This window comes from Nyctereutes procyonoides, unplaced genomic scaffold, assembly GCF_905146905.1.
Source record: "Nyctereutes procyonoides isolate TBG_1078 unplaced genomic scaffold, NYPRO_anot_genome, whole genome shotgun sequence".
Taxonomy (NCBI): domain Eukaryota; kingdom Metazoa; phylum Chordata; class Mammalia; order Carnivora; family Canidae; genus Nyctereutes; species Nyctereutes procyonoides.
Genome location: NW_026575159.1, coordinates 32608832 through 32626144, shown reverse-complemented (window position 1 = coordinate 32626144; position 17313 = coordinate 32608832). Strand labels below are relative to the sequence as shown.

General features: G+C 48.5%; 1 protein-coding gene across 1 annotated transcript; it reads right to left on the bottom strand.

Annotated features, from left to right (window-relative positions):
* Positions 1 to 720: 720 nt before the first annotated feature.
* Positions 721 to 13917, bottom strand: ZNF623 (zinc finger protein 623). Its single transcript, XM_055314320.1, has 2 exons — positions 13781 to 13917; positions 721 to 5694 (listed from the first exon to the last, which is right to left on the bottom strand). Exon 2 carries the CDS (start codon positions 5598 to 5600, stop codon positions 4104 to 4106), a length of 1497 nt encoding a protein of 498 aa, XP_055170295.1. The 5' UTR covers positions 5601 to 5694; positions 13781 to 13917; the 3' UTR covers positions 721 to 4103.
* Positions 13918 to 17313: the final 3396 nt, after the last annotated feature.

The window sequence follows — 17313 nt, the reverse complement described above, 5'->3', positions numbered from 1 at the left end:
TTGGTGTAACAGCAATAAAATAAATGATAAAGCACATCATTCAGGTTGCAGGAAACAAAAATGTAAACTTGGACCAGAAATAGTAATTGTGTGGGTAAATGTAAAAACCTGTAACGTTAAAATTTCATTAAAAGATAATTGTTTAGGGATACCTGGGTGGCTCAGTGGCTAAGGCTGAGTGTCTGCCTTTGGCTCAGGGCGTGACCCCCGGGGTCCTGGGATTGAGTCCCGCATTTGGCTCCCCGCATGGAGCCTGCTTCTCCCTCTGCCTATATCTCTGCCTGTGTCTCCCATGAATAAATAAAAATTAAAAATAAAATAAGGGGATCCTGGGTGGCTCAGCGGTTTAGCGCCTGCCTTTGGCCCAGGGAGTGAACCTGGAGTCCCGGGATCGAGTCCCGTGTCGGGCTCCCTACATGGAGCCTGCTTCTCCCTCTGCCTGTGTCTCTGCCTATGTGTCTCTCATGAATAAATAAATAAAATATCTTAAATAAAATAAACCATATCAATATTAAAAGTAAATATACTAGGGATGCCTGGGTGGCTTAGGGGTTGAGTGTCTGCCTTTGGCTCTGGTTGGTCACGATCCTGGGGTCCAGAGGTAGAGTCTCGAGTCCCACATTGGGTTCCCTGCTGGGAGCGTGCTTCGCCCTCTCTCTCTCTCTCTCTCTCTCTCGTGAACAAGAACTTAAAAAAAAAAAGGACCTAACTGCATCTGTCTCCAAGAAATACACTTTAATTATACTGACATACATAGGTTAAGTAACAATTATATCCTGGAAGCACTAATCATAACACCAAAACAAATGCATTAATATCAGACACAGTGGATTTCAGGTTTTCTAAAAAACACCAGAGGGGCAACTGGGTGGCTCAGTGAGCGTCTGCCTTTGGCTCAGATCATGATCCTGGAGTCCTGGGATCGAGTCCCACAACAGGCTCCCTGCATGGAGCTTGCTTCTCCCTCTGCCTGTCTTTGCCTCTGTGTAATTTAAAAATCTTTAAAAATGTATTTATAAAACCCCCAGAGATAGTCATTAAAACACCAGCAATTCTAAATGTTTAGGTACCCAAAACGAGAGCTGCAAAATGCATAAAAGTTGACATTAAAGGAGGAAAAACTCCATTTTTTAAAAAGATTTTATTTATTCATGAAAGACACACAGAGAGAGAGAGACAGAGGGAGAAGCAGGCTCTGTGCAGGGAGCCCAAAGTGGGACTTGATCCTGGACAGTGAGATCACACCCTGAGCCAAAGGCAGAGGCTCAACTACTGAGCCACCCAGGGGCCCCTTAAACTCCACATTTATAATTGAGGAGTTCAACATTCTCTGTGATAGAAAAGTAGAAAGAAAATCAGGAAAGATACAGGAAACCTGAACAAAACCATCAGACAATGTGACCTAAGCGCCATGCACAGAATACTCACGCAAACAACGGTGTAGCACAAAGGGAACATTTATCAAGATAAGGTACCATCTGGGCCATAAAACAAGTCCTGGATTTAAAAATATTAGTATACAGAGTATGGTGTCCTATTATATAATGGAGTTAAATTAGAAATCAGTAATAAAAATATCTGAAAATTGCCCCAAGTATTTGGAAATTAAACAGACTTCTACATACATAATAGTCAAAGAAAACATCACAAGAAACCAGAAAATACTTTTTCAGGGGCACCTGAGTGGCTCGGTTGGTTACGTGTCTGACTCTTGTTTTCAGCTCAGGTCATGTAAAATGGTACAACCACTATGGAGAATATTTTGGCAATTTATTATAGGTTAAAATCACGCTTATAATCCAGAAATTTAATTCCTAGGCATTAACCCAAGAGAAATAAAGAGGCATGTCCAAATACATATTTTTACACAAATTCTCATAGCAGTTTTATTCATAAGAGCCAAATCTGGAAACCAATTTCTATCAACACAGTGGATGAATAACAAAGGTTTGTCCGTACAACAGAACACTACTCAGCAGAGATACCCAAACACATAACTACTCGGCTGAGTCTTTAAAACATGCCAAAGCAAAAGCCAAGACACACAGAATTACATACTGTATGGGTCCATTTATGTGAGGCCCTACAAGCGACTCTAATCTACACGGACCCAAAGAGGGTACTTGGGACTAGGGTGAGATTAACTGGGAAGGGGCAAAAGGGAATATTATTGGGTGATAAGAATGTTATTTTTCTTTATCCTAATGGTGGTTACACAGATAAATGGTTTCTCAAAACTCTGTACACTTCAAATAGGTGTTTTACTGTATGGAAACTAGATGTCACTGACGTTGATCAAAATGGTCTGGTAATCTCTCTTCTGTATCATTTGAAGCATCTCTAGTAATGAGTTTTTCAGATGTAGTACTGTATGCCCCTGTTTATCACTTACCCCCTGAAGGCTTCTAGTGTTGCTTCAATTTAAAAACTCAAACATGCCCTCACAGGCAAAAAAAAAAAACTGGTACATGTCATTTCAAAACTGGTTGTTTTGGTTCATGTTCAGAAGAAAAAAAAAATCAGATGCAGCAACTCAAATTTGTGTAGATTGTTATCTACTGTGAACTACATCTAAAAAGGTGTATGCTGCACCTCCTGGTATCTGCAGATTCCTCTCCCAGGTCATTCTCTTCTCTAACTGCCACAGCTCTCTCTCAGTTCCAGTGTCACCTCTTCTATGAAGCTGGCCCAGATCCTCCACACAGATCAGTCCTGTTCTTACCTATGTTCCTATGCAATGTGGAACCTCTACTTCAGCACTTAACTCTGTGAGGTGATCTTTGTCTTCCCCATCAAACCCAATGATTCCATCTGTTTCTCACAGTTCAGCCCTGGTCTTCCAGATCAATACATTTTCAGGTAAATGACAAAATGAGCCAGAAAACAGAGGAAGTGACCAGAAGAGATGAAGTCAATCACAGAACTGCTGAGACAGAAAACCTTGAGCGGCACACTGGGACTGGGTGCCCCTTAAGTGGCTTAGAACGATACACAAGCAACCAGGTGAAGACAACACTCCCAAAAAGCAAGTAGTTGGTCATGGGTGAGTTGTGAAGGCATAAATATGAGGTGTGCTAGTCTTCCACTGGGTTACTCGTTACAACTTCTAAGTTACATATAAGCAGAAGACTACAGGGCTGCAAGAGAAGATATTTCCAGTAAACCAGTAAATCATACTCTTACCAAACAACAAAATCCAAAAATTTAAATGATAGCAGTACAGAATGGACAAAGCAAAAGAGGTACCAATTACACATAGACTTGGGGTGTACTTTCTATTGCCTTGCACTGGATACCAGGGACACATAAACCAATCAGCTATGACCAGGTCCTTAAGAAATTAGTAGTGTAATAATGAAAAAGATAGTAGATAAAAACCTAATCTTTATATACGAAAGTAAGCACCAGAACAGAAGTGCTCACTAACAACACAAGCACAGAGGAAGGGCAGCTGGCTGAGCCTGACATGATGCCTGAGATGGGTCCTGATTCATCATGAGGAGTCAACCAGGTGTGGAGCAGAGGGCATTCAAACAAAGAGAAGGAGGCAGGTGCAACTTGGGTAAGTGGGAATGTCAAGCAGTTAGTGTTGCTGCAGCGCCAACCATGTGGCAGGTGGTTAAGCCGTGGGAGATGGAACTCCAAGAAGCAAAATGCCTTTGAGAGCTGGACTGGGAGCTGGGAAATTATCCTAAGGACAAGGGGAACCAATTTGTAGTTTGTTTGTTTTTTTTTTCCAATTTGTAGTTTTAAATAACAAACATCTTTCTCCAACCTGCCTTTTGGATAGGTCAAAATTTACCATGTGACATTCTTAAGTACTAAGAATAGATACATAGTTAAGCTTTAAAAAGCATTTTTAACTCGGGTGAATTGTAATTGTGCAATAAAACGTAGAAACCTTCTTTGAGACCTAGCCACCCACCCCCAGCATTGTTCCAGCTCAAAGTCAGCTGTCCAGTCATGTGGCTCTCCTGACTTCACACATTCCTCGTGGAGGACAGCAGCCCAGTGCTGCTGTACAGCAGTGACAGCCCACTCCGAAAGCAGCCCTGTCTAGGACGTTGGAAAACGCTGACACATCTCACTGAGTTGGAGAATAATTATTTTATGTTATCTGTATGCTCCCCCTGACTTGCAGACTTCTCACCCAAATGTATGGGAGTCTTACTCAAGGGAAATCCCTCTTGGTGAACACCTTGATTATTTTTAAAGTTTGGGGTCGAGGTGAAATCTTTCCCATACTGACTACATTCATAGAGTTTCTCTTCAGTATGGATTTTCTGGTGTTGAAGAAAGTTTGACCTCTGAATAAAGCCTTTCCCACAGTAACTACACACATAGGGCTTTTCTCCAGTATGAATAATCTGATGTAGTAGCAGCTTGGAGCTCTGAATGAAAGCTTTTCCACAGTCCTTACATTCAAAGGGCCGATCCCCAGTGTGGATTTTCTGATGTTCAGTGAGATGGGCTTTCTGGAGAAAAGCTTTCCCACATTCCTTACATTCATACACTCTCTCTCCAGTGTGGATTTTCTGGTGTCGAATAAGGTACGAACTCAGAAAGAAAGCTTTCCCACATTCATTACATTCATAGAGTTTCTCTCCAGTGTGAATTCTCTGATGCTGGGTAAAGTTTGATGTTTGGCTGAAGCGCTTCCCACACTCATTGCACACATAAGGCCTTTCCCCAGTATGGATCCTCTGATGCTGAATAAGCTTTGAACTCCGAATAAAGGCTTTCCCACATTCGTTACATTCAAAGGGCCTCTCTCCAGTGTGAATCCTCTGATGTTCAATGAGGTCTGAGCGATGACGGAAGGCCTTCCCACACTCCTTACATTCATACTGTTTCACTTCTGTGTGGATCTGATAATGTCGAATAAGGCTTGAGCTCCTAATGAAGGATTTTCCACACTCATTACACTCATAGGGTCTTTCTCCTGTGTGAATTCTCTGATGGCGAATAAGCAAAGAGCTCTGGCTGAAGCCTTTCCCACATTCCTTGCATTCAAAAGGCCTCTCCCGAGTGTGAACTCGCTGGTGCCGAACCAGGTCAGAGCTGTGATGGAAGGCTCTCCCACACTGCATACATCGGAATGGCTTTCCTCCTGCATGTGCTCTCTGGTGCTCAGCGAGGTCTGCATAGTGAATGAAGTCCTTCCCACACATGTTGCACACATAGAGTCTTTCTCCAGTGTGAGCTCTCTGATGCTCAGCAAGATGGGAGCTCTGGCTGAAGCTTTTCCCACACTGCTCACATCTGTAATGTTTCTCCCCAGCATGAGAAATCTGATGTCTAACTAGATCGGAATTAAATGTGAAGCTTTTGCCACAAGTCTCACAATGGTGAGCTTCCCCTTCCACAAGATCTCTCTGGAGGAGGAGGAGGTTTGAGCTCAGAACGGGGCCTTCTCCTGATTTATTGCTCGCTCGAGCCGCATCTCCTGCTTGGATTTTCCAATGGGTAACAGTCACTCCCCTGAAACTGCCCTCCTGAGGGGAGCAGCTCCGCAGATTCTGCCTTTCGGGGTTTCCCAAAAGTCCCCCTAATCTGGGTTCAGGGAATGCCCCAGACTCAGAGGCAGGGGGCTCCATCATTGTGAGTGTTTCTGAAATGGTTTTAGGCAAATTTCCATCCTCAGAAATTCAGGCTCCAGAGTCACCTTCTTGTCACAAGTTCCTAGGTTAGAACCTGAAATAAAGGAGATTAAGATCATTTTTTCCCTTCATCAACAGACACGAATCTGCTGGAACAGGCTGGGGATAAAACACATCCAGAGTGTGGAGAGAGGAGCGTTTCCTCTGTCCACAGTCTTTACCCCAGTATGCATCTCAGCCACCTACCTCACCCACTTCAGAAGGCTTCTCTGAGGCTCAACCTCAAACACCCACATCCAGGGAAAGAGTGGCTTGATGGCAGATGGAGAGGGATGTGGCTTGGACTCTATTATAAAATTAACACATATTTCCAAAGAAACACAAATGTACTGCTCTTGCCACCTCTTCATTGTCCTCCTTCCCTTTTACCCAGCTTAGATCCCACGTTCTATGGTACTATGTTTATTTCTGGTTATATATTATAACCATCCTAACTAACTCCAGCCCTTCCTGTATCATCCCTGCATTGGAAAACCCCAAGTTGGGGTAAATTTCACTTGCTTCTGATTCTGTTTCTGCATCCATGCCAACTGAGCTCTACACTTACAACCCCTTGACTAATGGGGCCCTGAGAACTACCAGCAATCTCTATACTTTCCTTATTCTTCTACATGACCACCCTGCTTGTCTTCTCTTTTCAAATGTCCAACACTCCCTCCTTCCTCTCAGCGGATGCTCTTGCTTATCTCAATGAGAAGACAGAAGCAATGAGATGAGAATGTCGTTTTTTTCCTACCCCATCTACCAACCTATCTGTCCATAGGCAGGCCATGCCCTCCCTCCTTATACGGGTTACACTGCCCTTGATCTAATCTAAGGTGAACATCACCTGGGCACTAACACTCACCTCTCTCATCCACTCAACAGCACCAAACCTCTCTTTAACAAGTCTAAAGCTGGAATGTTCATAGTAGCACTATTCATAACCACCAAAATAAACAATAGAGGGATGGGCATATTGAAGAGTACTTCTACCAAGGAGTAACACATAGCAATGAAGAACCGCAACACACAAAAAGCAAAGATGAGTCTCGCAGATGTAGTATTCAGCAGGAGCTAGGCACAAAAGAGTTTATGTTGTATGATTCTGTTTACATCAAGTTAAAAAACAGACAAAAGCAATCCATCCATGGTGGAAGAACTGAAACACTGCTGTCCTTTAGGGAGAAGATAAGGACTGGTGGAGGGTGCAGGGTCACTAGGGTACTGGTTATCTACATGGCACTTTGAGCCACACCGGTGTGTCACTGTGGAAAAGCTTGTTTGGTCAGGGGTTATTTAACCCAACAACTGCTGGAGTTCTGGGCCCAGCTCTGCACCGCACTGGGAACCACCTGCAGGCAGGACTCTGCCTCCCCGCAAGGTCATGCCCCTCCCCCTGACAGCCCACTCTTGGCAGGATGACACACCACAAACACAGCAGCAAAAAACAGCACATGTGTCATCTTACAGCCAAATGTGACTGGGACCCCTGTCCAGGGTCACAAAAGGTGTCAGCCAGGCTAAGGGCACATCTGGAAACCTGTTTCTAAACTCATTCAGATGTCAGTAGAAATCAGTTCCCTTCAACCATAGGACTGTCCCTGAGTCCTTGCCAGCTGTCAGTTAGAAGCTGCTCTTGGCTCCTAGGGACACTTCTAACACTAGAAACAATGCAGAGAACCCATCTCTGACTTTTCTTCTGCCACCAGCTGCAGAAGGCTGTTTTCCAAGGACATGCATCATTAGGTCAGCCCACCTGGAGAGCTTCACGCCACCTTATGTCAGCTGACTTGGGACCTTAATTACAGCTGCAAAACCCCTCCACAGAAGCTGGGAGGAAGTGTGTGTACCTGAGGGGCTAGGAATCTCAGAGGGCCATCTCAGATGCCTACCATGGCCAATACCTGGCCAATCACAGGAATGCAGAGTGCCTTGGGGGGAACTCAAGTGTTATCCCGACCCCAGAGCTCCACTGGGATTGGTCGCAGCCTCAGTTTTGGCCCCACAGACAAATAAGGCCTTCTTTACAGATGTATCACCTGAAAACTCTACACAGCTGAGTCTACTTCCAGGGAGCTCCATCCAAGATGACCTCAATCACTCCTTGCTCCAAATCTGCACCAGTAGGGAAGAGATCTTGCTGTGTAGCCCCATGAAGGGATGCCCTCCAGACTTGTTTCCAACGTGGCCATCAAGGAAAAGGATCTGCCTCTGAGGGCAAAGCTGGGGGCGAGGTGGAGCAGCAATGGGAGCAGAAGCAGAGGGAGTGACTGGGTAACACATGCTCTGTGGTCCCGGCAGGGCATCATTTCAACATACTTTTATGTGAGACATAACTGGCATAAAGTGCACATATCTTGATAAACTTGTGACATCTGTTTAACCATCACAGGCCAACACAGAACATTTCTGTCACCAAAAAGGGTCTCCTTCCAAGGGCAACCACCTCTTTTATAATAGATGAATTCTGCTCATTAAAAAAAAAAATTCAATTAGAGGCGCCTTGCTGGCTCAGTCAGCAGAGTGTGTGGCTCTTGAGGTTTGTGAATTCAAGCCCCACAATTAGGCGTAGAGCTTACTTAAGAAATTTTTAAATAAAAAATTTAATTTAAACGGAATTATACAGGTTTCTGTGTCTGCTTTTTATTTATCACCTACTCATTTTTAAAAAAAAGATTTATTTATTTATTTGAGAGAAAAAGTGTGCATTGCACACACAGGAGGAGGAGCAGAGGGGGAAGGAGAAGGAGATTCCCAAACTCCATGTTGATCTCACAACCCTGAGATCAGGACTTGAGCCAAAACCAAGTCAGAGGCTTAACCAACTAAGTCGCCCATGTGCCCCAATGTGTACCTACTTTTTGTTGAATTATAACACATACCATAATATTCACCATCCTAAAGTGCTCAATCCAGTGTTTTTCCAAGTATTCCTAAGATTGCAAAACCATCATGACTATTTACTTCCAGAACATTTTCATCACTCCCCCAAATATATATCTGCTTAAACTCAGCATCCCACCTGTGAAAGTCCCCCATGCTGCAGGCACCAGCAGCTCATCCTTTTTGCTGATGCACAGCACACCACTGCATGAATAGGTCATGATTTATTTTTCACGAACAACTAAGTTGTCTGTGGTTTGGGGTGTTAATTAAAGCTGCCTGAAACATTCCTGTACTTGTCTTTTGGTAGATGGGGGTCCTCGTTTCTGCTGGGTGTATACCTGCAAGTGACTGCTTTGCTTTAGCAGCCAGCTGGTGGGGATACTTTTGCAAATTCCACTGGGAACCAGTGCAGCTGTGGACAGTGATTCTTCCCCTTGAGTGCGTGTGTCCATACAGTCGTGCTGCTTTAGGTGAGTGTTGGAGACAGCGTCAGGGAGGCCAGGGCTTGTATGAGTTTAGAGTATGACTGTGTGAAACTGATGGGCACCTGGTGAAGAAAGCCACATCCCATCCTCGGGGCCACAGGATGTGGGGCAGAATGGCCAGTGGGGTAAACTGTGGCTGACTGAAGACTGCCCAGCATCTCTGCTCCCTCTGAGTGACAGAAACTCCACCTAACAATTGAGCGGGCACATGGACACCTAGCCTAGAGCCCCCTGAAGTTAGGTGTGACTCTGTGACTGGAATCCAGCCAATGAGACGGGAATGTAATGGATGCATGTGCAGGGCCCTTATCTCCACACCGCCTCTCCCTCCCCATGGTGACACGCTGACGAGGCAAAGCAGCCAGGCTCCCATATGGCCTTGAGGGCCAGAGCCAGCTAGTAGACGAAGCAGACTGAGAAATCAAGTTTTTTGTCAGAAACGCTATTTTGGGGATCCCTGGGTGGCGCAGCGGTTTGGCGCCTGCCTTTGGCCCAGGGCGCGATCCTGGAGACCCGGGATCGAATCCCACATCGGGCTCCCGGTGCATGGAGCCTGCTTCTCCCTCTGCCTGTGTCTCTGCCTCTCTCTCTCTCACTGTGTGCCTGTCATAAATAAAATTAAAAAAAAAAAAAAAAGAAACGCTATTTTGAATCTCTGTTATAGCTATTTGAATAATGCTTAAGTAATGCTAACAGGCTGATTACTCAGGCCAATGCTCCCAGGGATGAGAAAGAAACTGAACCCACACACCAGTTACTAGCAGTAAGGACGAGGAACTGAGCACGAGTGTACTGCAGGCATTTCTGAACGTATGAGATCTGCTTGCTAATTCATCTGCCAACACAACCCCCTGGAGCAGCGACACAGAACAGATAAGACCTGCCTCCTGGCATTCACTAGGATGTGAATTTTTTTTTTTTTTTGAGTTAAAGGCTCAATAACTTGATTTTTTTTAAAAAAAAATCTTTCTCCTGCTTATAAATATTACCTTAGTTATTTTTATCAAGCTATAAGGTAAATTATGCCAATTGAGAAAACAGAGACAACAGTAAAACTGAAAAAACAAAAATAAAATGATCTTTTCCTCCACCACTAAGATTATCGGTGAACATTTTCTTCCGGTATACTTCCTGCACTAGTATTTTTATGAAATCAGGACTATACCACTCAGTTTTGCATCCTGTGTTACTTTTTGTATCTAATGCTCACCAATTACAAACATAACATGCCCAATGTAAAAATATTTCAAATAATAAAGAAGTATAGACAATATAGACAAAATTTAGACAATGAGAATCCCCACCAATTCAACAGATTACTACAGTTAGCTGTTTCCTCATACGTATTCATTTACACTTTGCTTGAACGAATACAATTATACACATACATTTACTTACATACAATTTTCAAAAACAAAAATGGGATCACAGTACACTCATCCATCTGCAACCTTTCCCCCATTTATAATATATCCTGGCATTCCTCAAGTTTACCCACACAGATGTTACCTGGTTCTCTGGACGCCCTCCCCATATGTAGTCACGGACTCCCTATTCGGGTTAGACACTGGAAGAACATCCCTGCGCCTCTGGTGTCAAGAGGAGGAATGTTCCCTGCCCATTTACCTGACCCTTCCTCCTCCCCAGGGACGGAAGGCGAGAGCAGAATGAAAAGTCTGGGCAAATCACAGGCAAACAGCACAGAGCCTCCTCAGAGGGGCGCTCACTCTCCACGTCTACACTCGCAGGCTCAGTGGGCAGGCCCCCGTGGGGCTGCAGCAACGCGTGCTTCGTGTGGGCAGGCGCCGGAGCTGGTTTGAGGCTCTGACCCAGCTTCTGCCCAGAAGTGAGGCAGCAGTTGGCCTGTGTGCCTCACTGCTTCGAAGCTCAGGAGAGGGGGATGCTAGTTATTAAGGCCCCTCGAACCCCACCAGGCACCGGGCTGAGCGACGGACCCCACCATCTCCGGCACTCCTCTAAACCTCCTAAGGCGGGTGTTCACGCCATTACTTACTCTACAGACGAAACAGAGGCTAAGAGAGACAGTTCCCCAAGGTCACTAGACTAGTGATTTGAACTAAGGTTCAAAGCCAGGTCTACCTCCAGTGCCCATTTCCCCATTGTGGAAGATTTTTTTTCCCTTTCCAAGTGTCACCTGTCACTTTTACAGGATCCTATGGGGTAAGTACTATAAAACTAAGCTGATAATTTAAACCTTATTTTTCTTAATTTAAAAGGGGGTGGGATGCTGGGTTTTGTTTCGGAAATAATATCTTCTGATTTTTATGTTTAAAGGGCTGTTAAATAAGTAAGTAAGTAAGTAAGTAAGTAAGTAAATAAATAAATAAATAAATAAATAAATAAATGGCTGTTGAGGGGCACCTGGGTGGCTCAGTGGTGAGCGTCCACCTTCGGCTCAGGGCGTGATCCTGGGGTCCTGGGATCGAGTCCTGCATCGGGCTCCCTGAGGGAAGCCTGCTTCTCCCTCTACCTTTGACTTTGTCTCTTTCTCTGTGTCTCTCATGAATACATAAAATCTTAATAGTAATAAATAATAATAAAAGGACTGTTGTACTCCCTGCAAACAAGCTTGCGTGCGTCTACAAGAAAACAGCTTAAAAGTTATGTGTTTTGGGGCACCTGGTGGCTCAGTGAAGCATTTGCCTTTGGCTCAGGTCACGATCCCAGTGTCCTGGGATTGAGCCCCACATTGGGCTTCTTGCTCAGGGGGAGCCCACTGCTCCATCTCTGATTGCTGCTCCCCCTGCTTATGCTTTCTCTGTCAAGTAAATAAAAAATTTTTTTAAATATTTTATTTATTTATTCATGAGAGACACATAGAGAAGCAGAGACAAAGCAGAGGGAGAAGCAGGCTCCATGCAGGGAGCCTGATGCGGCACTCGATCCTGGGACTCAGGATCACGTCCTGGACAAAGGCAGGCGCCCAACCGTTGAGCCACCCAGGTGTCCCCTAAATAAAATCTTAAAAAAAAAAAAAACCCACAATGATGTGTCTTTTAACGAGTTTTCATAATTTCCTCCTAACTTTGGAGAGTTACAGCTTGCTTTGAATAACATTTATCTGAAAATCAGCCATCTGTCAGTTTCTGCTTAGCTGTTTTTTTTGTTTTTTTCTTTGGTGAATTCAAGCAAAATTAAACTGATACTCTTTCATTTAAAGAAGCCTGAAGTGAACAAAAGGAAATAAAAATACACCACATTTGTGATCCCACAACATACTGAGCTACCATGGCCCACACCTTTCTCTTGTAACACCGAATTTGCTGGATGAGATATAACATGAAATTGTGTAAACACACAGTTGATGTTGAGAAAGTTGGGGCGATTCCTGATGCTGGAAATGAAGTGCGATCTTAACCTGGAGTGGAACCCTGTGAGCTTTGGGATGGCAAGGGGGGGGGGAGCACCAAATGCAGGCACTAGGAGCTTTTTCTTATGTGCACTGGTAACGGGGTATGCAGCCCTGGATGCACAGGTAGGTCCCGGTCACTGTCTGCGGCTTACAGCCTCGAGAAAAGCAGCAGGAAGGTTTCTGAGCTTCACGCTTGGGAATAACCAGAGCGAGGGGCACGAGGGTGAGACAGAACCCAGAGCTCCGGGAGAATCTGCACCTCTGCGCCCACCCTGCCTCCATCTTCAACCTGCGCTCCTGCCACAGCAAGTGTGAAGGGAACCGAGAAGCTGGTGTGTGCCGGCCACTAGGCAGGGTATCTCGTTTCCCATTTTCTCATGTTCTCACAATTATCCCGGTTCAGGGAGGTGACCTGCTTAAAGTCAAACCAGCTGCTGGGTGCTTCTCTTCCTCCCTGTCCCACCCCATGGCACTTTGGTTCCTGCTCTCAGGGCTCTAAGGATCCCCACGGCCTTCTCCTCTCCTGAGAAGTCCAGTGTCACCTACCGGGACCCGAGGCCACATGGACACGCCTGACAGCTCCCTGAGCCGTTTCCATGGCACTGCCCTGTTGGGTCCGCTGTCCCCCGGACCACCCCTTCCTCTGGCTCATGAGGGCCTTCAGCTCTGGCCTCTGCCCACATCATCCCCAAAGCCCTTTCCAGGAGTCAGGAATCCATCGCCATCACTGCAGGAGAGGCTGGAGCGGGGTGTGCAGGCTTGTGAAAAACCACAGCGGGCGCTGCCCCTAAGTCCTCTGTCTCTGCCTCAAGGGAGCTACTGCGGTCACTGCTGGCGATCACACACTGTGGGGATGCTACGTTTCTAACAGGGTCAAAGGTTCCATCTCTGCGACCAGGGCGCAAGGTACCAGCTGAAGCCATCTCAGATCCTCGGTGGGCAAAAGACACGTCGCTCGTCGGGCCCGGGCTCCGGGGAAGAGACGCGCTGCAGGGCGGTGAGGAGCCCGCGGCCCGCCTGCAAGCCGGCCTCCAGCCAACAGCCAGGGGACCGCAGGCCCGGGCCCGACTGCGGCGGACGCAGCCCAGCAGGGCACGGCGGGGGGTGGGGGGGCGTCGGAAAGCGCCGGGCGGCGCAGCCCGAGGTCTGGAGGGAGAGCCATGCCTCTGGCTCCCGCACCGCGCCCGCACCCGCATGCGGGCATCGGGCTGGCTCTGCCCCTGCGCCCGCGCCACGGGCTCCAACCCGGCCCCTCGGCCCGCACCTTCGGGAGCGCTCCCCGGCTGCCGATCCAGGAGGCGGGCCCGCAGCGGCCGGGACCCCCAGGGGGAGGAGGTGCGGGCCGGGCCGCGCCCACGGCCCCCGCCCGCCCGGGCCCGACACCAGCCACTCACCCACACGCCCGCGGCGAAGCCACCGCCGCCGACAAAGCCCATACGGCCGCCCGCACGCCGCGGCCGGAAGTCGGCCGAGGCCCCGCCCCGAGCGCTTCCGGGACCGCTCTAGGCGCCCGGCGCCGGCGGCCTCTCGGTGGTGCGGACTTCCGCCCGCGAGGCCCGCCCCGAGCGCCCGCGGCTCCGGTGCGGCCGGTCCCCGAGCGTCTGCGCGCGCCCGGGCTTCGGTCTCCGGGGCGCTGCGGCGCGGCCGGCGGGGACTCTCTGAGCGGCTCGCGGCCCTGCGGGCTGCCCGGGGCCCCACGGCGCCGCGGAAGGGCCTGGACCGCGAGCTCGCGGAGGCAGCGAGCGGCCGGCCGGCCCCCCGAGGCCACGCTGTCGCTCTGGCGCTGGGGCGGGTCCTGGGGTGCGGGAGGACCGCTCCTGCGTCCCGCCTGCAGGGGGCGCTCAGGGCCCTCCGGAGGCACCGGAGCCCTGGTCGCGGACGGAGATCTTTGGGGGGAGCCTGCGGAGCGCGGGGAGCCGTGGGCCTGTCGTCTCCTCGCGCAGCTGGCCGTGTCCAGCCCTCCGCGTGACCTCGAACGTGCCGTCCCGTGCGTCTGCGCTGCTGTCTGCCCCCGCGGGAGCGAGCGCTGCTTGGTTTCGCAGTGTCCTGCCGCGGATGGTGCAGGAGAGCCGGTCAGGGTGCGGCAGGCCTCCCAGGTCCTGGCGGCGATGCCCAGAGACGGGATCAAACGTGCACGTTGCCTGCTCGGCTTTGCGGTGACCGCCGTGACTTACACTCCGTCTCCGTGGCCGATAGAATTGGCCTCCCCACCTCTTCACCCACACTTAGAGCCTGACTTTCTGGATTTTGCCAATCCAAGGGGGAAAGGCAGTAGCCTGGTTCTTACCAAATTCAGGGAGATGTGATTTAGAAACAAACGCAGTTGGTTTTTAATAAATACGTGTGACAAGTAGCTTTGCTCGATGTATCCTCCTGGGTGAGCTCCCCAGTCCAGACGGAAGGTCACCGTCCGACCCAAGCGGTGCCCTAGGCTCCTCCCGAGCCCTCCAGCTGCTCCACTGAGCACCTCTGCTTCCTAATCAGGCCAAACCTCCATGTTTATTAGTCACTTGGACTTCTTAAGTCGGCCTGAAATGACCTTGGCTCCCTTTTCCACTGGCTGATTGTCTTTCCTTGTGATCTGGTGGAGGTTTTTAGTCTGGATACAAATCGTTTGCCAGTTACGTATGTTGCCAATGTCTTGCCTTTATCTGCTCACGAGTTACCCGCGCCCTACGCGCCCTCCACTATTGCTGGGAATTCAGGCCTGACTTTCCCTTTGTGACATGTGCTCTGTTCCTCCCTGCGTCTCAGGACCCTGACGATGCTGTCTTTTCTCTGAGAGGCTTAACATTTTTACTCTCAATGCTTATAGGTCTTGCAACCATCTGGAATATACCTCTGGATACATGAGATGTTGGAATCTGGATACAATGAGCCAATATCTCCGTGAAATGAGTTACACAACTACCATTTCACACACTGCCTTGTCGTAGAAAAGTGTCTGGAGAAGCACTGTGTTGAAAAGAAACGAGTGTTGCAGCCATAGTGAGTGGAGGTGTGTGTGGGTGAACTATGAAGTGCTGGGTCGTGATATATAGGGAGTTACACACAATGCAATTACACATATCAGGTGTGGTCCACAGGGGAGGACTGCAAAGAAACACCCACACATCCTTATTTAAGACTTAGGGGCAGGGATCCCTGGGTGGCGCAGCAGTTTGGCGCTTGCCTTTGGCCCAGGGCGCGATCCTGGAGACTCGGGATCGAATCCCACGTCGGGCTCCCGGTGCATGGAGCCTGCTTCTCCCTCTGCCTGTGTCTCTGCCTCTCTCTCTCTCTCTCTCTCTCTCTCTCTCTCGCTTGCTCTCTGTGTGACTATCATAAATAAATAATTTTAAAAAAATTAAAAAAAAAAAAAAAAAGACTTAGGGGCAGCCTTGGTGGCTCAGTGGTTTAGCCCGCCGTCAGCCCAGGGTGTGATCTTGGAGACTCAGGATCGAGTCCCATGTCGGGTTCCCTGCATGGAGCCTGCTTCTCCCTCGCCTGCGTCTGTGCCTCTCAATCTCTCTCTGTGTCTCTCATGAGTAAATAAAATCTTAAAAAAAAAAAAAAAAAAAAGACTTCGGCTCCTGGCTGGCATAGTCGGCAGAGTATGGGCCTTGATCTTGGTAATGAGTTCTAGCTCCACATTGGTGGTAGTGAGTATTTAAAATAAAAAAGCGGGGGGAATCCCTGGGTGGTTCAATGGTTGAGTGTCTGCCTTCGGCCTAGGGCGTGATCCTGGAGCCCCGGGATTGAGTCTCACATCTGGCTCCCGACATGGAGCCTGCTTCTCCCTCTGCCTGTGTCTCTGCCTCTCTCTCTCTCTCTCTCTCTGTGTGTGTGTCTCTCATGAATAAATAAATAAAGTCTTTTTTTAAAAAAGAAAGTCTTAGAAATAGGATGCTGTTGAAACTAAGGAGTCAGAACAGAGCTGGACCTCTCCCAGCCTTTGGCACAGGCCTGGGGCTGCAGCCATAGAGCAGGGCTGCTCAGTGGGAGCCCGGGCTCCTGGTGGAGGACAGGGAGGCTGCCTGGCAAGGAGCAGAGGCATCAGATCTGCAGGCCTCAAGAGGTGCACCGCCACCCAGCACGGGCCCCTGGCAATCTGCGTGTGCTTCATCTCAAGCCTACCAAAAAATTGCTGGGGTTGCATGGTTTCTCTTACACGCCTGCCTCCTGGGAAGGACTCTGGAGAGGGTGCCCAGGGATCTGTCACTGTGGGAGGCCACCTGCCTTTACCCACCAGGCTCCTGCAGGAGTTAACACATGTGAACCCCTGGAGAGAGACTAGCTCTCTGATGCTTGAACTTGGTTGCAGAGAGCTGTTGCCATAAGAACTTAGTGCCAGATGACAAATGCAGCCCAGGGGGACCAGCTCTCTGAGAAGCACCCTCTGCTTCGCTGCTGGCTGTCTGCCCCCTCCCTGGATTGCACATTGGCCCTCAACCGCACATCTGGGTTGTGAAGACTATTAGCCCAGTCAGAGCAAGGACAAAATCTAACTGGAAGCAAAACAAAATCTAGCAAACAAAATCTAACTGGAGTTGAGGAAGGACAATATTCACAAGGGATGAGGTGCTGGCAGCGTGGGAGGACTCACAAGGAGCTGTTATAATCAGCTGTGTGAAAGGGGCCTTGGGGCCTGAGGATGAATTCCTAACCCTCTTCACCCTCAGCACTGCAGGGAAAGCTTCCTGGAGGAGGAGGCCTCTTAACAGATTCCTGAGGGGAAGGAGGACTGCCTCTCTTAAAACATGGGCAAGATCTGTATGCTTCTAATTACAAAATGCTGATGAAAGACCTAAGAAGACCTAAATAAATGGAGACACATACCACGTTCATGAATTGGAAGCAGTAAAGTTCTCCCAAGCAAAATTAAAAGAGAGAGAGAGACACACACACACCAAGAAACAGACTCTTAATTATAGAGAACACACTGATG

Excerpts from the sequence above, each read along its gene's own strand:
- ZNF623 (XM_055314320.1), bottom strand. The coding sequence starts at position 5,600 with ATGATGGAGCCCCCTGCCTCTGAGTCTGGGGCATTCCCTGAACCCAGA.